Source organism: Natator depressus, chromosome 3 (genome assembly GCF_965152275.1).
Source record: "Natator depressus isolate rNatDep1 chromosome 3, rNatDep2.hap1, whole genome shotgun sequence".
NCBI lineage: Eukaryota > Metazoa > Chordata > Testudines > Cheloniidae > Natator > Natator depressus.
The window spans coordinates 18,402,381-18,429,349 of NC_134236.1; the positions used below are offsets into that span (position 1 = coordinate 18,402,381).

A 26,969-nucleotide genomic window follows, 5' to 3' on the forward strand; every position below is an offset into this window, starting at 1 on the left:
CAGCGCTCCTAGTCGAAATGTCTGATTCCCTTGTTCTCTGCTCTCCTCTTACCCTCCTGGTCTCTCACTCTGTAGAAACTCTCCTGCTACAACGTAACACAGGCCACCTCTCCTCTGCCCGCCTTACCAGGTACGAACTTTTACTACTATCAGCTTCATATATTACCATAAAGCGTTGGTCTCAGTTAAACCCTGCCACTCTCCTTCCTTTGTCTAGTGACGGTGATCCCCACGACTGCCTTGCAACTGTCTCTGCTGTCACCGTCCTGCGCTTTGACCTTTCTGATGTCCCTCTCCCTAACTCTGACCTTGTTTTATTTACTGATGGTTCCTGTTTTCGAGACGGCCAAGGTCGTCTCCTTGCAGGATATGCTGTAGTTTCACTCTCTGAAACCCTGGAAGCTGCGCCTTTACCTTCTGTAATCTCAGCACAAGTCGCTGAATTAGTTGCCCTCACCCGTGCCTGCTTTTTGGTGGAGGGACGCTCCGCCACCATTTACACTGACTCCCGCTACGCTTTTGGGGTTGTACGTGACTTTGGTACCCTCTGGCAAACTCGGGGTTTCCTTACCTCTGCCAGTACTCCTATTAAAAATGGGCCCTACATCGCTGCCCTAGCTATTGTTTAAGTGCCCTGGCCACTCAATGGCAGATACTGATGTTGCCAAGGGTAACGCATTTGCTGACCCCTCTGCTAAACATGCTGCTGCCGTAGAACCTTCCCCAGATGCGTTTCTAGGTTCCCTTTCTGTTTCTGTACCGCTGCCGTCCCTCACTGACCTCACCCTGCTCCAAGACTCTGCCCCAGAAACCGAGAGAATATCCTGGGTTGCCCAAGGTTGCTCTCTACATCCCGATTCTCTTTGGCGCTCGCCTGCTGGCGCCTTTGTAGCCCCCTTTTCACTCTACCCGTCTCTGGCCGCCTTGCTACATGGTGTTTCGCATGTCGGAAAGGAGGAGATGGTCTCTGCTGTAACTAAGACAGGATGGTGGGCCCCCCATTTTAGCTCTTTTGCAACCCGCCACTGTGCAGCCTGTACCATTTGCCAAAGCCATAATATTGGTAAACCTGTAAAAGTGGCCCAGGGGTTCTGGGGCCTGCCTCAAGCACCATTCTTGTATTGGGAACTTGATTTTGTACAAATGCTTAAGTGTCAACAATATGAATTTATATTGATTATGGTACGTTTATTCTCTGGTTGGATTGAAGCCTTTCCTTGTTGCAAGGCTGACTCACTGTTGCCAAATGTTTGTTAAATCATATTATGTCTACCAAGGGAATTCCTGCTACTCTGTCCAGTGATCGGGGTACACATTTTACTGGACAACTTGTTCAACACCTGGACCGTATATTGCATATCAAACACCTGTTGCACTGTCCCTACCACCCACAGAGTGCAGGTGCAGTTGAAAGACAAAATGGTGTACTTAAGAATAAGCTTGCTAAAATTTGTGACTCTACAGGATTAAGCTGGTCAGTAGTCTTACCATTAGCCCTTATGGACATGAGATCCACTCTATCCCAAAGGCATAAATTAAGTCCCTTTGAAATTGTTATGGGACACCCTATGCGAGCTGTGACTACCATTGCTCCCATTCCAGATTTGAACTTGACTCACAGTGCGCTCCTTCAGTATTGCAAGGGACTAATGCAAGCTGTAAGTCACTTCCATTCACAAGTTCGAGCCGCCTGGCCCATGGAACCCACCTCCGACGCTTGCCACAACCTCGAGCCAGGTGATTGGGTCTACGTATGGCGCCATCATCGAAAGCATGCCTTGGAGCCCCGGTGGAAGGGTCCTCATCAGGTACTGCTTACTACACAGACGGCTGTTAAACTATCTGGCATCGCAGCGTGGATACATGCTTCACAGTGTAAGAAGGCACCATCCCCAGAGAACCAGTCTTCACCTCAGGACAACGCAGAGTCAATTTTGACTCCAGAAGAAGACATAGAGGAACAGTCTGCAATACCTTACAATCTATGCCCTTGTAAGGGTTGCCAGAAGCAGACGACGAACAAAAAAAAGCAGTAGCGAGCCTAGCGCCTACTGCCTGGTGGGCGTGCCTATGCCTGGTGGGCGTAAAACCGTGACTGCGGTTCCCTCAGTTGAGGTTGTCAGAACCAGAAGAGCCTTGCCTCCAACGTGCGCCTCTGCCTGTTCCTCGGCTGCTGGTATCTTACGGTCTGGGGAGACCACGATGACAATTCTTTTATCCAGCAGCAGGTGTGGGTAGCTCAGACCCTTAATATTTCTAATTGCTGGGTCTGCAGCCACATTCCAGCCCACCCTCAAACTGGTGTTCCTGTCCTGGCTATCCCACTCAAGTCCCCAGACCTCACTGGAGGGCCTCGTCCGTTTAACAAAATATGGAACAGCAATGACACTTGGGAAGCGGTGGGAATAAATGCATCTAAATGGATAAGTGTGGTGGAGGGAAACGGTCATTGGTGTTGGGTGTGTAATGGGACAGGGCTGAATCTGGGGAAAAGCCGTTGCCTTCAGCATATTGTGGCCAGTGGTGTATGGGATTATTCAAACAAAACTAAAAAGTGGCGGGCTGGGTATGGAGATATGAATTTTTTTTCTCAACCTGGGATCAAACAGAGAAATCAATCTCATGTTCCCCCTACAGTGAAAACAGTACAATCTTTCAATATCCTTTGGGGGATACTACTCCTCCTTTGCAAACACCTATATGACAAATGGGTGCAACCGACCCTTCCCGGCCTAAATAGGCCATCACTAGGTGTGTGGGACCAGAGCTTATACTGCACTACCAGCTAATTGGTCAGGAATCTGTTATGCCACCTGACTCTTCCCACAATTCCGAGTGCTAGGAACCTTCCCTCAAGAACGCCTCCGCAATTTCAGGCGAAAAAGAAGGGACTTAACAGATGCCCAATGGTATGTAAATAACATAAGCCCCTTAACCTGGGAAGAGGCCATTGGCGGTTCCTTCATACCATTACGGGGAGTAATACACCATGCAAAAAGGCTCCTAAGGTTACAAGCAGTAGTTGAAATAATGGCAAATGAAACCGGAGAAAGTTTAAGAGCCCTGGCCAAAGAAACAGGGGCAATCCGACAGATGGCCCTCCAAAACAGTCAGGCATTGGACATAGTGCTGGCAGCAAAAGTAGGGACTTGTGCTCTCATTGGAAAAGACTGCTGTGTGTATATACCAGACAACACCAATGAGGTAATAGATCGTGCTAGCCACTTAGAACAAATCGCATATCTTCCCCACCAAGAGCCAAGTTCTTTATGGAAGTGGCGAAGGGTATGTCTACACTACGAAATTAGGTCGAATTTATAGAAGTCGGTTTTTTAGAAATCGGTTTTATATATTCGAGTGTGTGTGTCCCCACAGAAAATGCTCTACGTGCATTAAGGGCATTAACTCGGTGGAGTGCTTCCACAGTACCGAGGCTAGAGTCGACTTCTGGAGCTTTGCACTGTGGGTAGCTATCCCACAGTTCCCGCAGTCTCCGCTGCCCATTGGAATTCTGGGTTGAGATCCCAATGCCTGATGGGGCTAAAACATTGTCGCGGGTGGTTCTGGGTACAGATCGTCAGGCCCCCGTTCCCTCCCTCCCTCCGTGAAAGCAAGGGCAGACAATCGTTTCGTGCCTTTTTTCCTGAGTTACCTGTGCAGACGCCATGGAGACGCTTAGGCAAGCATGGAGCCCGCTCAGCTCACTGTCACCGTATGTCTCCTGGGTGCTGGCAGACGTGGTACTGCATTGCTACACAGTAGCAGCAACCCATTGCCTTGTGGCAGCAGACGGTGCAATAGGACTGGTAGCCGTCATCGTCATGTCCGAGGTGCTCCTGGTCGCCTGTGTGAGGTCGATCAGGAGCGCCTGGGCAGACATGGGCGCAGGGACTAAATTTGGAGTGACTTGATCAGGTCATTCTCTGTAGTCCTGCAGTCAGTCCTATTGAACCATCTTATGGTGAGCAGGCAGTTGATACGGATTGCTAGCAGTCCTATTGCATCATCTTCTGCTGGGCAGGCAAGAGATGAGGATGGCTAGCAGTCGTATTGTACCATCTTCTGCCGAGCAGCCCTGAGATGTAGATGGCATGCAGTCCTTCTGCACCGTCTGCTGCCAGCCAAAGATGTAAAAGATAGATGGAGTGTATCAAAACAAGAAATAGACAAATAAATAAATAAATTTGCAACCCCGCCCCCTGCCTAGGGGACTCATTCCTCTAGGTCACGCTGCAGTCACTCACAGAGAAGGTGCAGCGGGGTAAATCTAGCCATGTATCAATCAGAGGCCAGACTAACCTCCTTGTTCCAATAAGAACAATAACTTAGGTGCACCATTTCTTATTGGAACCCCCCGAGAAGTCCTGCCTGAAATACTCCTTGATGTAAAGCCACCCCCTTTGTTGATTTTAGCTCCCTGTAAGCCAACCCTGTAAGCCGTGTCGTCAGTCGCCCCTCCCTGTGTCAGAGCAACGGCAAACAATCGTGCATCTGCGTTGAGAGTGCTGTCCAGAGCAGTCACAATGGAGCACTCTGGGATAGCTCCCGGAGGCCAATACCGTCGAATTGTGTCCACAGTACCCCAAATTCGACCCGGCAAGGCCGATTTAAGCGCTAATCCACTTGTCAGGGGTGGAGAAAGGAAATCGATTTTAAGAACCCTTTAAGTCGAAATAAAGGGCTTCATTGTGTGGACAGGTGCAGGTTTACATCGATTTAATGCTGCTAAATTCGACCTAAAGTCCTGGTGTAGACCAGGGCTTAGTAACGTTTTCAATTTCTCTGGCATAGGAAACTGGTTGTTTCAGGGAGCCCTAACTCTCCTGTTTGGAATCCTAATAATTTCTGTATGTTTTCAGTTACTTTCCTGTTGTATCCAAAATTGTGTCAGGCATGCTACACAGATAGCTGCCCCAAACCAGAGTGCTAATTTGATGATTTTAAATATCACTGATGAACAAAGAGATAAAGAACGATTGATATGTGGAACCCAGTAATTGTTAGTCATTGCGTAGCTTGACCAAAAGGAGGGATTGTGAAAGTAGAATGAATTATATTGAAATTATAATTCATTAAAGAAATGCTGCTTGAAAGGTTTGTTGAAATATAGTTGTCAGGAAGAGAAACATTAAGGAGTGTGAGACAATGGGTCCTCAAAGTAATTAACTTAGAGCTCCTACTGAGCTAGGAGATTGGTAAACGTTAGTATGCAAATAGGATATGTATGTATATTTGTCAGTTTCTGCTTCCTTTTGTCTCCTATGTTAAATTGGCTTTGGCTTATGTGTATAAATAAGTTAGCTTGAGCTTTTGCAGGGGGCTCACATATATCTGGGTGCATTGGCAAAGCGCTTTGCTAATAAACAGAGTGGTCTGACAAATTCAGTGAGTCTTGAATCTGACTTTGACACAGGTTTAATACTGAGGCCCCCATTTTCTGCCCAGGAGACATTAAGATTGTCCACCCATAGATTGTTTGCTTATCAGTGCTATACTATTGCTATTTTTTTTGGTGGGGAAGGAGGCACTAAAACATGTGTCAAACAGGATTTAGTTATTGAATTGGTAGAATCATTCAGCTGGACTTCCTGGATATGAGTGTATTTTATGCTGCTTGAGAACTGTAATCGATCTTTAATCTTGATCCGCTCTCTGTTGGACATCAGGGGTGAGGGATGTTCCTTTACACTGTTTTCAGTGGACTTCTTACACATACAGTTAGAACTTTCTTTGTGTAAAATACCAAGAAACAATTCTTTGAAATTTGGGTTTGCCTGGTTCTGTTTTTGTGATTGTGCTTTTTGCTTTTACTGTATAGAGTTGTAGTTACGTTGTTGACAGTTGGAATAGGAATTGACAAATGTTGCTACTAATTCTCTCTATAATACTGTGTGTATATTTGTGTGTCTGTAAATAAATAAGGTGTGTGTATAAATCATTGAGTATATTATAGAGCTATTGTTACTAATATATTTGTTTTAAAGAAGATTTATATATTGTTTATAAAAATTAGGGGCCAGAACCATAGCTTGCAGAGGAAAGGAGTGGAAGGTCACTCCTAAGCTGAGAACTTTTATGCCAAGATGCAGTCTATAGTGAACTTGTGCAGCCATGTTATAAAGGTATAAAATCTGCGTTATTAATGGAAATGCTGACACAGTCCTTAATGTCAGCCATAATATAGATTTGTAAATTTCTAGCTATGAATAATGTTGTACTCTGTATTCCTGTTTACTGGCAGATGTTGATGCTTCAGCTCACAACAAGCCAAGTAGCTCTGAGGCCTAGAAATGTGTCATAATGCAATCAAGGTGGTTATAGGACTTGATTTTTTTTTTTTTAGACATGTGCATTGAATTCCATGTATAAAATTCCTTTTTACTTAAGTGCCTACCTTGAAACTTCAGTTCCTGCAGGGAGGTAATGTGGTGTGACGTTGGTCATAGTCAGGTCCAGACATGTTGAAAAGTGGGGCTTCAGTCTCCTTTGCAGCTTGGAAGCTGAAATCCGACTTGCATGCAGTTGAAGGGCAAGTGTCCTCTGCACCTTTGAAATACAAATCGTGTCTAAAATTGCACAATATGAAGGTTTCAGAGTAACAGGCGTGTTAGTCTGTATTCGCAAAAAGAAAAGGAGTACTTGTGGCACCTTAGAGACTAACCAATTTATTTGAGCTTGAGCTTTCGTGAGCTACAGCTCACTGCATCCGATGAAGTGAGCTGTAGCTCACGGAAGCTCATGCTCAAATAAATTGGTTAGTCTCTAAGGTGCCACAAGTACTCCTTTTCTTTTTACAATATGAAGGGTAACCATTCCAATTATACACTATTAATTAATAAAATCAGTGACAACTAAAATATATAAGTTGCTTTAAAAGGTCCTCTTTGGCTTTTTTTTAAAATGTGTATTAAATTAATATAAGTAAACTTAAGGCTTCAAAGGGTTCTAAATGCTGGAACTTATGAGTCACTTGTGGCCATGCCAAGCCACCTGTTTTGTCAGTCACTTTGGTGTTACAGCTTTGATAGAGGAAATTTATTAAAATGAATAAAATACTACCCCAAATTCAGAGATTTCTGATTCTCATACGGCATGGTTTGGAAATTACAGTTCTTCTGTTAAGACTACTTTTCATTCCTAGAGTATCAGATTCTGCACAGATGTTCAGAAATTGCCTGTATGCTGGAAACAGAGAGGTTCTAGTGATAAAGGTGGGGTGGGCAAACTTTTTGGCCCTCGGGCCACATCTGGGTGGGGAAATTGCATGCAGGGCCATGAATGTAGGGCTGGGGCGGGGGTGTGGGAGGGGGTGTGGTGTGCAGGAAGGGGCTCAGTGCAGGACACTTGGAGCACCTCCAAGCTATCTTCCAGCACATAAGGGAGGCAGGATTAACCATTAAGGCCAAAAAGTGTCAAATAGGCCTAAACAGGGTAATGTACCTTGGACACCAGGTGGGTCAAGGTACCTACAGGCTAAGGTAAATGCTATCCAAAATTGGCCTGTCCCTAAATCAAAGAAGCAGGTCCAATCCTTCTTGGGCTTGGCTGTGTATTAACAATGATTTGTACCACGCTACAGCCAAATTGCCACCCTACTGACAGACCTGACCAGAAAAAAAACGCCAAATGCCATTCAGTGGACTGAGAAGTGTCAAAAAGCCTTTAACCAGCTTAAGGCAGCCCTTATGTCTGACCCTGTACTGAGGTCCCCAAATGTCAACCAACCATTCATCGTAACCACAGATGAATCCGAGCGTGGTGTGGGAGCAGTTTTAATGCAGGAAGGACCAGATCAACAATTCCATTGTCGAGTTTCTCAGCGCAGAACTTTCTGAGAGGGAAAGCCACTGGTCAGTCTCAGAAAAAGAATGTTATGCCATTGTGTATGCTCTGGAGAAGCTGTGCCCATATATTTGGGGACGGTGGTTCCATCTGCAGACTGACCACGCTGCACTGAAGTGGCTTCACGCAGTCAGAGACTAACAAACAACTTCTTCTGTGGAGTTTAGCTCTTCAAGACTTTGATTTGGAAATACAACACATTTCAGGAGCCTCTAACAAAGTGGCTGATGCACTATCCTGGGAAGGTTTCCCAGAATCAGCTGGGTAAAAATGTCCCTGCATTCTAAGTCGTTGTAGTCCTTGAAATGTAAAAAGTACTGTTTAGTTCTTCATCTAATTATTATTAAAATTAGAGGTGCATGTATCTTATTAACTCTGTTTCCTAAACCTCCAGGAAGAAATCCCAGCCGGTGTGGATCCGACCTGAACCAGGCTGGCCAGCACCATCTGTGATTTGGGGGGCATGTGATAAATGAAGGGGGGGGAGGGTAGCTCCCTTTCATGGACCCAGCCAACCAGTTAGGTGTAAAATCCTTCTTTGTAGCTGTTCTCTACTTGCTTTAGCTGTAAAGGGTTAAAAAGTCCCCTAGGTAAAGAAAAGAAAGTGGGCACCTGACCAAAAGAGCCAATGAGAAGGCTAGAACTTTTTAAAATTGGGAAATAAACTTCCCCTTTGTCGGTTGTTCTCTCTGGGCTGCCGGGACACGGCGCAGCCATGCTATAAGCAGGAATGCTGTGTAAGGTTTGAACCAGGTATGAAAAATTATTTTCCATACCTAGAAGGAGTCATTGGGCTAGGGAATGTTTAGTTAGACACAATCAGGCTTATTTTTTATTTTGGTTTGTGGATCTCCTCTGTGCTAATCCCAGATGCTTTTGTTTGCTTGTAACCTTTAAGATCAACCGCCAAGAAAGCTATTTTGGATGCTTGATTTTTTCAGAATTGCTCTTTTAAAATCTAGCAAAAGCTAGAGGAACTTCATTTAAAAGAATAAAATACTACCCCAAATTCAGATATTTCTGATTCTGATACGGCATGGTTTGGAAATTACAGTTCTTCTGTTAAGACAACTTTTCATTCCTAGAGTATCAGATTCTGCACAGATGTTCAGAAATTGCATGTATGCTGGAAACAGAGGTTCTAGTGATAAAGGTGGGGATATTTCAGATATTTTCTTTCTTTTTGTTTTTTAATAAAATTTACCTTTTTTAAGAACAGGATTGGATTTTTGTTGTCCTAAGATGTTTGTGCATATGCTGTTTGATTAGCTGGGAGCAACAGCTAATTTCCTTTTTCTTCTTTCTCAGCTCTTTCCCCGGGGAGGGGAGGAGGTTTAAAGGGCTTGAGGGTACCCCACAGGGAGGAATTCCCAAGTGCTTCTTCCTGGGCTCAAGGGTGGTGGTTTTTTGCATTTGGGTGGTGACAGCGTTTATCAAGCCAAGGTCAGAGAAAAGTTGTAACCTTAGGAGTTTAGTACAAGCCTGGAGTGGCAAGTATTATTTTTTAGAATCCTTGCGGGCCCCCACTTTCTGCACTTGGAGTCACAGAGTGAGGATTCAGCCTTGACAGTAGCTACTGCTGAATAGGCAGGCAGGCAAACAGGAGGGTTCATAGAATAGGGCAGGGAGCTCTAACCCACAAAAAAAGTTATGAGCATTGATTTCAGTTTCATTTTTGTGAATCACGCTTCCAACAGGAAGTGGTGAAGAAAGTCTCCTTGATGTGAAAGCCGTGTCCTTTTCATATTATCCCTGGAGAGCCTCAATGTCTCTCCATCTGAGTAGCTCTGCTGGATTTTAATGACATGGAAGTCTGCATATATTTCCAGCTGGATCTGTGTGTAATGTGTTTTTAGTGAAATAATATTTCAATATGTAAACAAGACTCATGCCCCCATTTAAGGATTCATAGAATCATAGAATAACAGAGTTGGAAGGGACCTCTGGAGGCCATCTAGTCCAACCCCCTGCCCAGAGCAGGACCAATCCCAACTAAATCATCCCAGCCAGGGCTTTGTCAAGCCTGACCTTAAAAACTTCTAAGGTAGGGGATTCCACCACCTCCCCAGGTAACGCATTCCAGTGTTTCACCACCCTCCTAGTGAAAAAGTTTTTCCTAATATCCAACCTAAATCTCCCCCACTGCAACTTGAGAACATTATTCCTTGTCCTGTCATCTGCTATCACTGAGAATAGTCTAGATCCATCCTCTTTGGATCCACCTTTCAGGTAGTTAAAAGCACCTATCAAATCCCCCCTCATGCTTCTCTTCCATAGACTAAACAATCCCAGTTCCCTCAGCCTCTCCTCATAAGTCATGTGTTCCAGTCCCCTAATCATTTTTGTTGCCCTTCGCTGGACTCTCTCCAGTTTTTCCACATCCTTCTTGTAGGGTGGGGCCCAAAACTGGACACAGTATTCCAGATGAGGCCTCACCAGTGTCAAATAGAGGGGAACGATCACGTCCCTCGATCTGCTGGCAATGCCCCTACTTATACACCCCAAAATGCCATTCGCTGCCTTGGCAACAACGGTACAGTGTTGACTCATATCCAGCTTCTCATCCACTGTCACCCCTAGGTCCCTCTCTGCAGAACTGCTGCCGAGCCATTCGGCCCCTAGTCTGTAGCGGTTCATGGGATTCTTCCGTCCTAAGTGCAGGACTCTGCACTTGTCTTTGTTGAACCTCATCAGGTTTCTTTTGGCCCAATCCTCCAATTTGTCTAGGTCCCTCTGTATCCTATCCCTACCCTCCAGCATATCTACCACTCCTCCCAGTTTAGTGTCATCCGCAAACTTGCTGAGGGTGCAATCCACACCATCTTCCAGATCATTAATGAAGATATTGAACAAAACCGGCCCCAGGACCGACCCTTGGGGCACTCTGCTAGATACCAACTGCCAACTAGACATGGAGCCATTGGTCACTACCTGTTGAGCACGACAATCTAGCCAACTTTCTACCCACCTTGTAGTGCATCCATCCAGCCCATACTTCTTTAACTTGCTGACAAGAATACTGTGGGAGACCGTGTCAAAAGCTTTGCTAAAGTCTAGGAATAACACATCCACTGCTTTCCCTTCATCCACAGAATCAGTTATCTCATCATAGAAGGCAATTAGATTAGTCAGGCATGACTTTCCCTTGGTGAATCCATGCTGACTGTTCCTGATCACTTTCCTCTCCTCTAAGTGCTTCAGAATTGATTCCTTGAGGACATGCTCCATGATTTCCGGGGACTGAGGTGAGGCTGACCGGCCTGTAGTTCCCAGGATTCTCCTTCTTCCCTTTTTTAAAGATGGGCACCACATTAGCGTTTTTCCAGTCTTCCGGGACTTCCCCCGATCGCCATGAGTTTTCAAAGATAATGGCCAATGGCTCTGCAATCACATCCGCCAACTCATTTAGCACTCTCGGATGCAACGCATCCGGCCCCATGGACTTGTGCACATCCAGTTTTTCTAAATAGTCCCTAACCACTTCTTCCTTCACAGAGGGCTGGCCACTTCCTTCCCATGCTGTGCTGCCCAGTGCAGTAGTCTGGGAGCTGACCTTGTTCGTGAAGACAGAGGCAAAAAAAGCATTGAGTACATTAGCTTTTTCCACATCGTCTGTCACTAGGTTGCCTCCCTCATTCAGTAAGGGGCCCAAACTTTCCTTGGCTTTCTTCTTATTGCCAACATACCTGAAGAAACCCTTCTTGTTACTCTTAACATCCCTCCCTAGCTGCAACTCCAGGTGTGATTTAGCCTTCCTGATTTCATTCCTACATGCCTGAGCAATATTTATATACTCATCCTTGGTCATTTGTCCAATCTTCCACTTCTTGTAAGCCTCTTTTTTGTGTTTAAGATCAGCAAGGATTTCACTGTTAAGCCAAGCTGGTTGCCTGCCATATTTACTATTCTTTCTACACATCGGGATGGTTTGTCCATGTAACCACAATAAGGATTCTTTAAAATACAGCCAGCTCTCCTGGACTCCTTTCCCCCTCATGTTATTCTCCCAGGGGATCCTGCCCATCAGTTCCCTGAGGGAGTCAAAGTCTGCTTTTCTGAAGTCCAGGGTCCGTATTCTGCTGCTTCCCTTTCTTCCTTGTGTCAGGATCCTGAACTCGACCATCTCATGGTCACTGCCTCCCAGGTGCCCATCCACTTTTGCTTCCCCTACTAATTCTTCCCGGTTTGTGAGCAGGTCAAGAAGAGCTCTGCCCCTAGTTGGTTCCTCCAGCACTTGCACCAGGAAATTGTCCCCTACAGTTTCCAAAAACTTCCTGGATTGTCTGTGCACCGCTGTATTGCTCTCCCAGCAGATATCAGGATGATTGAAGTCGCCCATGAGAACCAGGGCGTGCGATCTAGTAGCTTCTGCGGATTGCCGGAAGAAAGCCTCGTCTACCTCATCCCCCTGGTCCGGTGGTCTATAGCAGACTCCCACCACGACACCACACTTGTTGCTCACACTTCTAAACTTAATCTAGAGACTCTCAGGTTTTTCTTCAGTTTCATACTTGAGCTCTGAGCAGTCATACTGCTCCCTTACATACAGTGCAACTCCCCCACCTTTTCTGGCCTCCCTGTCCTTCCTGAACAGTTTATACCCATCCATGACAGTACTCCAGTCCATGTGAGTTATCCCACCAAGTCTCTGTTATTCCAATCACATCATAATTCCCTGACTTTGCCAGGACCTCCAGTTCTCCCTGCTTGTTTCTCAGGCTTTGTGCATTTGTATATAGGCACTTGAGATAACCCACTGATCGCCCCTTGTTCTCAGTATGAGGCAGGAGCCCTCCCCTCTCACAACTGATTCAACTGATATCACTTAGTAAATAAGTGTGCATTGCTTCAACTATTTTTCTGTTATTTTAAGTACTACATCTAATTCTATAGTCCTGTTATTTTAAGTACAACATTTAATTCTACAGCACTGGTTGCTGAATTCACTAGTGGAGGTGATAACCATTCAGTGACCATTCAGTGCTGATGTTATATGCAAGAGTTTCTCTTTATATCTTCTAGTAGCTTGTCAGGAACTACTGAGCATGCAATAAACTTTCAGGGTGCATATTTACTTTATTCAAAGTAGTAATTCTTTTTACAAATGAAAGCACTATGGTGTTTAAGTGATCTGATTCACTGGATTGATTGCTGAAAAAATTGAGTCTCTTCTGTCAAAAAATGTTAATTCTTATTTATAGAGCTCTCTTGTGCCATCAGACCTATGGCTTTACTGCAGGGCTGTTTCCAAATTAGATCTTAAACATTTTATATCGGGTAGGAACTTGGCAGTCTAAATGTTCAGAGAATCTATGCAGAAACATGCTTATATTAGCTCATCTTCTCTTTCCTCCTGTTTGTTTTATACATTGCATCTTGTCATTAACCAAGACTGTAAGTTCTTTGGGGCAGGGACTTTCTCTCTTATTGAATGGTTTATAAAATACCCTGCACCATGGGTCCATGATTGAGGACTATAGGAACTGCTATAATATAAATGATAAAAAGAATAGGTGATACTGAAAATATTTTAAAAATCTTCTTCTTCACAATTTACATTGAAATACTGACAAAGCACAAATATGTTGTAATGCAGCTTTTTATATTGATTTTCCCAGATTTCAGTGCATGCAGTTGTTTTTGTATAGAGATTGGAGTAGTTGACCAGAATTCAGGACACCTGGTTTCTTTTCCTGCTTCTGGACTCTCTGGGTACCTCAGTTTACCATCTGTTAATTCCATGCAACATCTAACTTACAAGGGTGTAGGGAGAATTCATGTTAAAAGTACCTTGAGATGCTTGGATGACAGATGATGTATAACTGGAAAGTGTTTTCTCTGTTACACCATGGAACAACAAGTACTTGAGTCTACAATAGACTAGGGAATGTCTCAGAAGGAACCCTATGATCTTTCAGCTAACTTAAATTACCCCTCAGTTTTGTAAATCTGTTCTGCCTTCTCTTTTTTTTTTTTTACCAGGAAGTTAAGAAGGACCCTGAACCTAAGGATGATGGTTTGCCAATCAAGAGGGAGAGGCATGGAACTGTAGCAAGCCTAGTGCAGCGCATGAGCACCTACGGTCTTCCAGCAGGAGGATTTCAACCCCATCCTCAATCCAAAAGCTTCAAAAAGAGTATGTAGCTCCCCCTTTCCTTGCATTATATAAGGTACCTGAGATCAATGGCTTATAATACTTGTTTTCTCACCATTTTTACTCAGTGTTGCTTGAATTTTTTTTTTTTTTAGGGCCTATTGAGACCTGGGCGATGGGTGGGGCACTCCACTGCAGTCACTGTAGGTTTATATCTGAGCAGAACTTGGGGCCCTCTGACTTCATTGTGGTTCCATGGATGTAGCTATGCTATATTGAGGACTGTCGGAACTGCAAACTATCACTTTAAGAGTTGGGTGGTGGGAGGAGGAGAGGAGTGACAGGGTTCATGGTCCTGCTCACCAGCAAGAGGGCTCTGTAGGGAAGGAGTACCCTAGTCAAATTCTGCCTGCAGATATGTGCAAAACGTTTATATTGCATTCTGTGGAAGCCCTGTGCACTCGCATCTGAGAGCAGAATTTGGCCCACTGTAAAATCCAGAAGTTACAGAATGTTTTGTTCACCATAAAATTCCATTGAAGAAAGGACTTTGCTGTTCTGCCATTTTGCAGCTCTCTGGGTGAAGCTCTGAGTGCAGCAACATAATACCTGGAGGGCAGGGTGGTTCACTGGCATAGTCGGGTGGTGGTCATCCTGCATCTTTTAGACCATTTTGAACACTGAACACTATGATCTCTTATCTGCAGAAGGAGGCAGGAGAAATCAGCTAAATTTGTGATGTCATCTCCTTTGTTAGAGGGTCAGTTCTGTCTGAGCAATCAAAAATTCATTTTCCTATCTCGAATAAAGGAAACATGTCTGTTCAGTAGAGCTCTTAGCTCAATTTTCTTTTAATATTTTATGTACCTTGTCCTGCGTTGAGAGGTACTAAAAATCATTTTTATGGCATTGTGAGTTTGCATAGTGCTGTACAAACAGTTATGTTCCCAGTTATGTTCCCTTCCCTAAAGAATTTATAATCTAAGATAGAAGAGACAAACGCAAGACACTGGTCAGCAGTTAAGTTAGGGGAGGGTGCAAGTATTAGACATCAGATATGATTAATATCTGCTTTCCTGGTCCATTGAGCATCTGTTCCAAGAACCCTTTGGAAAGTAAGGTTAAAACTGCTTTCAAGAGAGCCCTAATGCATTTCTAGATCTGTACAAACTTGAGATGGTTCCAGAGGCTTGACTCTCACCATAATGAAGGGAGAGTGCCTTACAAAGGGTGAGACATTTATGAGAGATAATTTAGATCAGAAGGAAATGTTTATAGCTGTTTCCATAGCAGCTGGCATAGAGCCTGTTGCTCTTGACCAGACTCCAAAATCCTTGCTGGAAGTGCTGTTGTATCCTGGAAATCTTTTTAGAGAAGCTCTGTTTCACATCCTGAAGTCTCTGAAAATTCCAGGCTCCTGCTGATAGTTAAGAAATGTTTCTAGGGTCATTTCTTTTGAGAATCCAAGGCTTTCTGACAGGATAGCAGATTGTCACTCTCTGGTTCATTCAGATTTCTTCTGTTTGGTAAGATTGCTAAATCCTGCATCTTCTCAACTGACACCTCTTTGAAGACTCATTGAAGAGTGTTCTCTCTCTAAAGAAGTCTAAGGAAGCCTTTTTCTGATAGTAAAGGAGACCACAGGGTTCTCTGTGGTACAGATGTGACTTCATCTTGTGACTTCATATCCCATGGGTTGTAGACACTGTCTCCTGTGCTAATTAACTCAAGCCTAGTAATATTACATGGCAAAACTCCTTTCTCCTTTCACTCTAGCATGCATTCTATCAAATTGCAAGTAATCCCAAAAACTAATTTGTGGGCAGAACACTTAAATCTCAGTCGGTTTCCCCCCTGATTTTGGAGAATTTTTCAGCTGGTTTAATATGAGGTGTCATTCGAGGTAGTTTTGGAACAAATTGAAAAAACTAAACAGTAATAAGTCACCAGGGCCAGTTGGTATTCACCCAAGGGTTCTGAAGGAATTCAAATGTGAAATTGCAGAACTACTAACTGTAGTCTGTACCCTATCATTTAAATCAACTTCTGTACCAAATGTCTTGAGGATAACTAAGGTGACGCCAACTTTTATAAAGGGCTCCAGAGATGATCCCGGCAATTACAGGCCAGTAAGCCTGACTTCAGTACCAGGCAAATTGGTTGAAACTATAGCAAAGAACAAAATTGTCAGAGACACAGATGAACATCATTTGTTGGGACATTACATTGTTTTTGTAAAGAGAAATCATGCCTCACCAATCTACTGGAATTCTTTGAGGGGGGTCAACAAGCATGTGGACAAGAGGGAATCTAGTGGGTATAGTGTACTTAGATTTTCAGAGAGCCTTTGACAAGGTCCCTCTCCAAAGGCTCTTACACAAAATAAACTGTCATGGGATAAGAGGGAAGGTCCTTTCATGGATTGGTCACTGGTTAAAAGATAGGAAACAAAGGGTAGGAATAAATGGTCAGTTCTCAGAATGGAGAGAAGTAAATAGTTGTGTCCTTCAGGGGTCTGTACTGGGACAAGTCCTGTTCAACATATTCATAAATGATCTGGGAAAAGCGGTAAGCAGTGAGGTAGCAACATTTTCAGATGATTCAAAACTATGCAGTCTGCTTGGGACTTAACTATCTTGAGAAGAGCTACAAAAGCATCTCATAAAACTGGGTGACGGGCCAACAAAATGGCAGATAAAATTCAGTGTTGATAAATGGAAAGTAATGCACATTGGAAAACATAATCCCAACTGTACATATAAAATGATGGGGTCTAAATTAGCAGTTACCACTCAAGAAAGAGATCTTGGAGTCATTGTGGGTAGTTCTCTGAAAACATCTACTCAGTGTGCAGCGGCAGTCAAAAAAATGAACAGAATGTTGGGAATCATTAAGAAAGTGGTAGGCCCACATCTTGACTACTGTGTGCAGATGTGGTCACCCCATCTCAAAGGTATATTGGAAAAGGTTCAGAAAAGGGCAACAAAAATGAGCAGGGGTATGGAACGGCTGCCATATGAGGAAAGATTAATAAGACTGGGACTTTTCAGCTTGGAAAAGAGATGACTAAGGGGCGATATGATAGAGGTCTATAAAATCATGACTGGGGTGGAGAAAGTAAATAAGGAAGTGTTGTTTACTCCTTCTCATAACACAAGAACTGGTGGTCATCAAATGAAATTAATAGGCAGCAGGTTTAAAACAGGCAAAAGGAAGTATTTTTTTCACACAATGCACAGTCAACCTGTGGAACTCCTTGCTAGAGAATGTTGTGAAGGCGAAGACTACAACAGAGTTCAAAAAAGAACTAGGTAAGTTCATGGAGGATAGGTTCATCAATGTCTTTTAGCCAGGATGGGTAGGAATGGTGTCCCTAACCTCTATTTGCCAGAAGCTGGGAATGGGTGACAGGGTGGATCACTTGATTACCTTTTCTTTCATTCTCTCTGGGGCACCTGGCATTGGCCACTGTCAGAAGGCAGAATACTGGGCTAGGTGGATCTTTGGTCTGAGCCAGTATATCCATTTTTATGTTCTTATATTTTGTAGTTTTCACGGCCTCTAGTAGCTTCCACAGATGCTGGGCCTGAAAGAGACAAAAAATATTAGGTTTATTTTCCACGTTGACTCTTTGACCTCTGTAAGAATTTATCTTCACTTTCTCATCAACCTATCCCATTGCAGGTTTTTGTTTGTGTCTTCTGGGCACAAATGCTGGAGGTTCAGGGCCCTCCTTTTTTGCCTTAACACAACTCTCAAAGGTATCGGCAGCTGAACTTGAAAAGGAAGGTGTCAAGGCTCATTCCCCACTCTAGCAGTATGAGTCCGGAAGGTGGGGGCCCGCAAGGATTCTAAAAATAAATACTTGCCACTCCAGGCTTGTATTAAATTCCCAAGGTTACAGCTTTTGTCTGACCTTGGCTTGGTAAACGCTGCCACCACACAAGTGAAAAACTGCCTCTTGCAAATCCTGGAAAAACTCACTTGGGAAGATTTCCCTGGGGCCCCTTGGCTTTTCCACCCCTCCCTTGTGGAAGCAGAGAAAGAAAACAAACAAACCCAGCTGTTGCCACCAGCTAATTGAAAAACACAGGCACAGACCTTTTTAAAACACAAAACTAATCAGGTTCTTAAAGGTAAATTTTATTTAAAAAAAAAAGAAGAAAGGAAACACATCTGGAAAATCAGGCTATTGCTAGATTTTTATAGAGTAACTGAAAAGGGGTTAAACACCAGGAATGGCTCCCAGGGGTCCAGCTTTACATTACAAAAGAAAACAAACAAAAATACCTGAGCTTAGCACAGAGGAAATCTACAAGCTGAAATAAAGAAACAAACCTGATCGCATCTATCTAAACATTCCCTGTCCCAATGAATCCGTCTAGGTATGGGAGATGATTTTTCATACCTGGTCCAAACTTTCCTGCTGCCCCTGTCTCTTCAGCCAAGAGAGAACAACAGAGGGACAAAGGGAAAGCTTTTTTCCCATTTTAAAAAGTTCTAGCCTTCCATTGGCTCTTTTGGTCAGGTGCCCACTCCCTTTACTTTACCTGTGGGACTTTTTTAACCCTTTACAGGTAAAGCAAGCAGAGAACAGACACCAAGAGGGACTTTATAGCTAACTGGACAGCTGGGTGTCCATAAAAGGGAGCTTTCCCACTCCCCTTCATTTATCACGGAAGGGCATTCTCATTACCCATAGAGGAAGCAGTGGTTCATTTGGGCAAGGCTGTTTTGCTATAATCTGGGCCTTAAGCAGAGGTGAAGATTTATTGGATGCTCATGGCTGCATTGCAAGACTAAGAGCTTATTAATTGCTATCTCAGAACATATCTGGTAGGACTACTGATCCAGTGGTTGGGGGAAGGCAGTAGATGTGAAATGCCTTGATATTAGTAAGGCTTTTTGGCACAGTTCCGCATGACATTCTCAGAAGTAAACTAGGGAAATGTTGTCTAGATGAAATTACTGTAGGGTGGATACACAAATGTAAAGACCATACTCAGAGTAGTTGTCAATGGATTGCTGTCAAATTGGGAGGGCATATCTAGTGGGCTCCCACAGGGGTCATTCCTGGGTCCAGTACTCTTCAATATATATTCATTAATGAGTTGGATAGTGGAGTGGAGAGTGTGCTTATAAAATTTTCAGATGACTCCAAACTTGGAGGGGTTGCAAGCACCTGGGAGAACAGATTTAAAATTCAGAATGACCTGGACAAATTGGAGAATTGGTCTGTGTTCAACATGATGAATTCAATAAAGACAAGTGCAGAATACTTCACTTAAGATGGAAAATCAATGCACAGCTACAAATGGGAAATAACTAACTAGGTGGCAGTACTGCTGTAATGGATCTGGGGGTTATAGTGGACCATAAACTGAATATGAGTTGTCAGTGTCATGCAGCTGCAAAAAAGGCTAATATGATTCTGGGATGTGCGATGGGGTGCTCCACTCCACTAGGATGGCACCTCCTCCTGGTCACTCTCAGGAATAGCTCATCAGGTCAACACCCCTTCCCGTGCTTGCATGCAGTCTCTCCGCTTCTCTCTCTGGGTCTGCAGCCCCTCTCTCGCTTCACAAACTTCCGCTGCTTCTTCGTGAATCATCTCTCTATGCGTTTTCCCCTTCTGGGGTATTGAAGAATTCAGTCAGTCATCCTAAGCAGTCTTCCCATTCACTGGCGCATAGTGCCAACCCCTCAGTGGCTGGCAGGGGAACCTGGGCCTTCCTTCTACTCTGGGATCCTCTAGCAAGTAGTCAAGGGCCTGTTCCCTCTTAGGTAAAGGCAGTAAGACCTGAGTCCTATGCTACCTTCCTGGCTTCCCCCCTCTCTGGGTTTCTGGCCCAAATGCACCTCCCTTCTCCTAGGAAGTGACTGCAGAGTTTCCCAGCAGCCCCCTTTCAGCTTCCAGTTTTCTGTCGTCGTAAAGCCCAGCTCAGATCAGTCCTCCCAGCTGGGCTTCCTCACTCAGTCTGTGGATTCGGCTGACCAAGTTTTTTATATTACACTGACTGACCAAGAGAATATGAATTCATAAAATGTTAATATACTGTTGGCCTGTCAACTGGCAATGCCTCCTAAGAAGTGGGTCAGCACATATGTGTAGAAATTGCATTGAAAAGCTGGTTTACTTGTCTTCTCTATGACATGTTTGGTGCAACTTCTATTCAATAAAACAGAGGACCAGCCTGTGATGTAATCATTCCAGGTTTCCACAGATTATCTGGGAAATCTCTTACTAAGACTGTGAAATAACAAAATTGGCAATCCATGTATTTCGATTTGTTGCTCCTTCCACTGTTAAAGAAATCCAGAGAACACCCAATTTATTGTCTGCTAAGTTTAAACAGCTGTAGAGATGCTATAGCATTCTTCTTGGATCCCGTGATCTCTGCAAACTGATGAATCTAAAATTTATGGTTTCTACAGGGTTTGTCCTTGAACCAACAATCATCTGTATTGTGAGATTGTGCCTCTAGCAAAAGCACAGGTTTATTTTAGTGTTGTCTATATTGTGCTTTCTGCCTAGCCCTCGGTTTATTTATTGCATAGGTTACATGATACTCTCTCCGCTCCCTGACACCTTTAGTAGCTGTCTCAAATGATACTACAATTTCTTGTGCATATTTTAGGGTCAAATTAGCTTCAGTCAGTAGATGGTTTTTGTATTACTTCATTTTGTATACCACATGCTAACCAGTCCCTTAATGCATCACTTAAACTATCAATGCTCTGTTAATTTCCTTAATCAAGCCAGATATTCAGAAATTTTCATTTTCTTTTTGGTTCCATATACAAAAATGAACATAATCTCAAGTCATTAGTGGCTTTAGGGGTGGGTGATTTTGTAGAATTTCCACACTTGGTAAGTGTTTTCTGTGGATTCAGTAGGAGCTTTTAACTATGCAGCAGGTTATAAATTGAAGTCTTTGATACATTCTGTGAAATGGACACTCTCTTCTCATCCGTTTTTACTGTTAACTGTAATAAACAATTCCAATCTCTATGTAGGTGGGCCAGTCCTTTACTGAGCTATCAAACAAGTCCATTTTCCCCAAATAGTTAGGAAGTTTTAACCTTTTTTTTCCCCTCAAAATCAGCAGTCTACTCAGTTGAAGTGGCAGCAGGCTGAAGTTTCCTTTCTGTTTCCCTAGCCCTCTGCAGTCACTCGGTTTCATTTGTATTGCTGCATCAGGATTCCATCTTCAATGCCAATTGTTGTTTGGAAAAGTAACTTGATGTCACAAAACTTTGCGAATGTCAGGCAGGTTCTTCAGCATGAGGGGCCAGAACAGCACTAAATAACTGCTAAGAGTTAAAAACTCAAAACTTTCTTTTATCACAGCGATTTCCAGCACAGACAATTTTGCTTGTTCCATTAAAGAACTGTACGTTACTGCAACAGGGAGGCCTGGGACTAGCTAGCCTTGTTCAGTCAGCCCTGCCTGTGCCATAATTAGCTGCCCTGTCCCCAGACACGGGGGGAGCCGGACTAATTGGGGTCAGATGATAGCCTGATAAACACCTGGGCCTAATAAGGGTCTGAGAAAACCCAGTTTGGGAGGAAGAACTACAGAGAGCTAACTGGGCTCCTGTGGACAGCCCTAAAGCAGGGTTTAGGGGACTCCAGGGAAGCAGCTTGGGAGTCTTTGCTATATTCCAAAGTGCAGAGACTCACAGAAGGCAGGCTGAAGAGGAGCCCAAGTGGGGCAAAAGTAACTTTTGGTTTTTTTGGTCTTTTGTTACTCCAAAAGGAGGTTGAATTCGAGAGTGACCCAGCCAGAGGGTTGAGTCACCTGAATCCCTGGGAGAAACAGAAAACCTGGGGGACAGGAAATTGAGGCACGGAGCACCTGCAGAAGTATGCTGGGCCAGCAAGTGAGAGGCAGGGCAGGCATGCCCTGTGACAATTACTCTCTATGTAATTTGACTTTTCCTTATTTTGTCAGCCACCTATGTTGCTATATCCTCTCCTAAAAACTGCTAATACAGAGCTGGTTCTTTGGCAGTTAACTTCCTCCAAGGTGTCTGAAGAATACTGTTGTGCACATTCTTCTCCAATGTTACTGAGTGTGGCCATTCTTTAGGACTGTTTCTAATAGCATTGGGACAATATCTCTTATCTATATGTGTAGACACTAGCTCCTTTATTTAACATTTAAAAAGTCTTTACTTTTTTTGCTTTTAATATCTATTTTAATGTGAAACTGAAGTTATTTTACTATATATTCTTTGGGGGAGGACTTCTGTGGCTTTTGCAAGAAAGTACATGCGCTACATATGCAGTGTCTTACCTGGCAAAGTTTCTGAGGTGGGAACATTAATTGAAAAGCTTTCTGAATGAGCAGAAAAAGAAACAAGAAAGCTAAAACAAAAGTTAAGCTATATGCAGATTTATGTTGAATGCTCCCATTTCCAGGCTCAGTGTGGCATTTAGCACAGAAGTATTTTTCAGCAGCCAGAAGCATGGATCCAGCTGTGGCACCTAATGTCTTATGGCTTTACTGTTTTTATTGCCAGGCTCTTGCCACTAAGAAAGTGCGTGAAGGACTGTGCTGGTTCTTTGTGAAGTTGTTAAAGGAGTGAACGTCATTTAAAAGAGCTCCAGTGTATTTTGACTTTGTATTGCTCTATGATGACGTGGGTTCTCTTCATCAGTACTTCCCTTTCCCCACGGAAGTGAGGTGGCTCTCACAAGGTAATATGTGAAAGACTTCAGATTATGAGTGGAAATGTATGTTTCCCTGAATGATCAGCAATCTCCTTTTGTTCATGCTTTTTATATTAATCTTAAGTGCCATGTTTACCTTTGACTGCCTTGAGCATCTGAATGAGCTTCTCTCCAGGAGCAGAATATGAATGTTCTGTGTAAGCTTGACAAAGAAGAAGCATTCTTAAGGAAGCTTGGAAACTGGTCTCTTTGAGCACAAGGCAGAAACGTGGTGTAATTTCCTCTTGATTTAGACGTCCTCAAGAAAATTGGTCACGAACTTGAGTCAGCATCTGAGGGAACTTCAGACCCACTTTTGGGACTACTTCCCTCATGACCTTTTAGAGAAGAAAGATCACTAACTTAGTTCAAAATGTGGCTGACTCAGCAGCATTAGTAAGCCTTTGCAGGGCAGACAAAGAGCTCTTTCCTTTGACGAGATCCTGCTTGGGGCCATATTATTAAAAGATGCTCTACTGTATTGAGTTAAAATATTTTTGAAATTGAGCAAAGTATCATCAAAATTAGTATCTTCCATCCCTGGAAGACTTAATACATGTGAATATTGGGTATGGCTATAAATTGCTAGAATAAAATCTGTCCATGTCCCTGCAGGGGCCGGATCAGAGGCTGGAGCCAGGTTGGGCCTGTGGCCGGGGTTGCAGGCCTTGCTGCGGCTGGGCTGGAGCAGAGCACAGCTGGGTGGTGATCCCTCCCAACCTCTCATGGGGGCTGACCTGGGCCCCACTCTGCCACCTTCAGCGTTCCTTCATGTCCCCTCGAGGGGGCATTCCCCACAGTTTAGGGACCACTGTTCTAGGTGAACTATAATTATGAAATTACATGAAGTACTAGTACATCACCAGAACACCACAAGCTGCTTATGTTCCAATTAGCCTCCCCAGCCTGTCCCTTTAAGTGGAGTGGTGGAACCATGTTGCATTTGACCACATATTCAGCCAGTTTTTGAATTCTTGCTGCCTTCTGTTCCTGACCCAAGGAGCCCGCAAAGCATGCGTAGGCACATCCCTTCATCCCACAATGTGAGGAAGGGCAACTGGAGCTGCCTGGAAGATAGCAGAGGGGCAGGAGAGGCCAGTGAGGCCCTTTACACTTTCAATAATCAGTAACACAAGAACACTTCTTGATTGGGATGTATGTGGTGGGTTTTTTTGTGTTTTTTTTGTAAAACACCCCCTTGCAGTGAACCAAAGCCTATTTCTGGCCAGGTGGGTATATTGTCTTGGCAGCAATGGCACAGGATCAGTATGGAAATGGGGCAGATTAGGGAAAATATTTTTAGAAAGTAACCCACAGTATATGGATCTTGAACATATTGCTTGTGGTTTTTCTTATCTATCTTCTGGCTCTTTTAGATTATAAACATGTTTTCCTCTGTATGTCCCCTAAGGTAATACATTCTTAATTCTAATTGTGAGTTTGGGGGCAGTTCTGTAATCTCAGTGGCAGCTTTTAGATCTTTTCAACTGGTAAAGTGAACTTTAAGGCTTTATTGAAGGCACATAGCTTTTCTCCTCCTGAGATGTAGAGGTTGGGGGTAGCCAGTGTAGCAGCTGTGTACTTAAGTAACCAAAAAGCAATGTATATCATGTAAGTAAAGATTGTTGCCCCATGCTTTTTTTATATGTTGTCTTAAATTTTGGCATCTGTGTCGGGAACTGTCTCTGTGTGTTGACAGCACCCAGCAGTAGTTGGGCAGTACTGGAATACAAATAATAATAATAAAATCATAGAAATGTAGGGCTGGAAGGGACCTTGAGAGGCCTCGAAGGGACCTCATAGTCCATTCCACTCTACTGAGGCAGGACCAAGTATACTTAGACAATCCTCGACAGGTGTTTGTCTAACCTGTCCTTAAAAACCTTCTATGATGGGGTTTCCACAATCTTCCTTGGTAACCTATATCAGAATTTAACCACCCTTATAGTGGGAAAGTTTTCCCCAATATCTAACCTAAATCTCCTTCGCTGCGGATTAATCTTATTATTTGTCCTATCTCAGTGGATATGGAGAACCACTGATCACCATATAATAGCTCTTAAGATCTATGAAGACTCTTATCAGGTCCCTCTTTCAGTCGTCTTTTTCTCAAGACTAATCATGCCCAGTTTTTTAACCTTTCCTCAAAGGTCAGATTTTCTAAGCCTGTTGTTTTTGTTGCTCTTCCCTGGACACACACTCCAATTTGTCCACATCTTTTTTTTTTTTTTTTTCTTTAAAGTGTGGTGCCCAAACCTGGACACGGCACTCCAGCTGAAGCATCACCAGTGCTGAATAAAGCAGGACAGTTACCTCCTGTATCATACATACAACACTCCTGTTAATACACCCAGAATAAAAATGTTCATTCAAGATGGAAGTTGCCTTGGAAAGTTTACTATCTGCTTATTAGCTGGAAAACTTCTTCTAGAAGTTCTACTTCTAGTGGGATAAGAAGAAACCATCAAGACTGCTACAGTAGTGTCATTTCAATATTAATCTGGAAAAGTCTAACCTTGTGACATGTATAGATTTGGCTTGTGGTGCAAGCTGCTTGAGCTCTCTCTTACCAGGATGCCATCAGTCCTTTAATATTTGCATAGCCGTGTATCTTTCGTCTGTGAAATATCCTGTAGTGGGTTGCCTTTTCTTCCTAGATTCTTTTTGTGCCACTTAATACTGATTGATTAAATGATAGGCTTCATATCCTGATTTACATGCTGGAACTGGGAAAAGTTTTTTGTACTCCTCAGAGTCCAATGAAACCCATGCCCCCTTTTTTTTTTTTTTTTTTAATCATGTTCAGGTTCTGAATGCTCAGGCAAAACAAATATCATTACCCCCAAATTAATGCCTAACAAGGTATTTTTATTTCATGCAAAGGATGTCAGCATTTCCTTGCTCTGCAGATCATCTGACATTTTTGTAGGGATGAGTGTTTGCGAGCAAGTGTGGTCATAAAACTTGAGATTCATAAATGTACACCAGAATTACTCCCTATGCCTAGATCAGTGCAGTAGGTAGCTGACAGCTGTTTTGATTGTTGCAGTCTTCTCACAGGAAGTAGCTTGAAAATAATTGAACTGCTTAATCTATGACTCAGTTATGTCAATAAAGCTTTGTATTAATATGCTGGTAATTGGTAGTACACTGTTTACTCCTTTGTAATTGGCAGAGTGTAAAGTTCAAAAATGAAAGCAGTCAGTATTTGTAAAGGTCTACCTAGCTCAGGGCAAGCTGGATTTATACTGATGTAAATGGACAACTGGAAAACTAGAAACTAAGGAAGTATAGTTAGCTCCTTGGGATGATTTACACGTGTTGCGTTCAGATATGATCCTTGAAAGATTTGAATATGGAAAAGTACACAATTTATTTTTAGGCAGTTTCATTTTAATTATGTTTTTATAATGTCCCTTCCACCAGAGTTAAAGAAGCGGCAGTGTAAAGTGCTGTTTGAGTATATTCCACAGAACGAGGATGAACTGGAGCTCAAGGTGGGGGATGTTATTGACATTAATGAAGAGGTAAGTTATGTTTATAGAACTAATCCCCTCGCATTTGGCCCAATTGAAACCTTTATTTGGCTGAAACGTTGCAAAAATGGTGAGGGAGGCATGATTTTCTGTGTCTCTAAAATTTTTAGTTTAGAGGTTTTCTGTTTTAGGAATAGCAAAATGTTAAATTAACAAAGACCTAGTGTTTAGCAAATATTAGTCTGTAAGTTATTCAAGGAATAACATGTACATTAGTAAATCATGTTCCATTACACATTAATTTCCTAAAAATACTTTCTAGTTCTTTATGGTTTGTACGTGTGATCTTTGCCTAGAGGTTGTGTTGCTATATGGACTCAAGTTATTTCTGGCTGATCATCAGTAAGTTCACACACAGGAGCCAGGCTTAGATGAGAGTTGCGTTATTAGACTAGACTTTTAGGGGTTGTCTTTTCTTGCAAAGTATTGTCTTTTATTCTTGAACCTTTGAACAAATCAAAGTAGCAACAAATGTGCAGTAGATCAAACTTGGCAGCCATTTGCTGAGGAGTACAGATCATCATGAACACACCACTCCATTGCATTCTATTTACATTAGCATACTGAATACAGAGTGCAGTTAAAGAGCTCTGTCTTGATATTGAAAACCTTTCATGACATTGTCCCTACCTACCTGAAAGCTCAACCATATCCTCCCATGATAGCTGCTTTACTCGGACAGTCAAACTTTCAACCTGTAGTGGGGTGGCTTGTGAGTGTGGGAAGAAGGAACTTTCACAGGAACTATAGTATGGAACCTAGGGAAAAGGTAAGCATGACC

The 26,969-nt window shown here is 43.2% G+C and overlaps 1 protein-coding gene across 2 annotated transcripts in view; it reads left to right on the forward strand.

The window, feature by feature from the left end:
* Positions 1-26,969, forward strand: part of CD2AP (CD2 associated protein) — a 153,423-nt gene that overhangs the window by 56,391 nt on the left and 70,063 nt on the right. For both annotated transcript variants that reach the window (XR_012638733.1, XM_074947494.1), the window contains exons 3-4: positions 13,825-13,978; positions 26,079-26,179. Coding sequence is in view for 1 of the 2 variants with exons in the window: in XM_074947494.1 (XP_074803595.1) it covers positions 13,825-13,978; positions 26,079-26,179 (255 nt within the window). In the remaining variant the exon portion in view is untranslated. The remainder of the gene's footprint in view (positions 1-13,824; positions 13,979-26,078; positions 26,180-26,969) is intronic.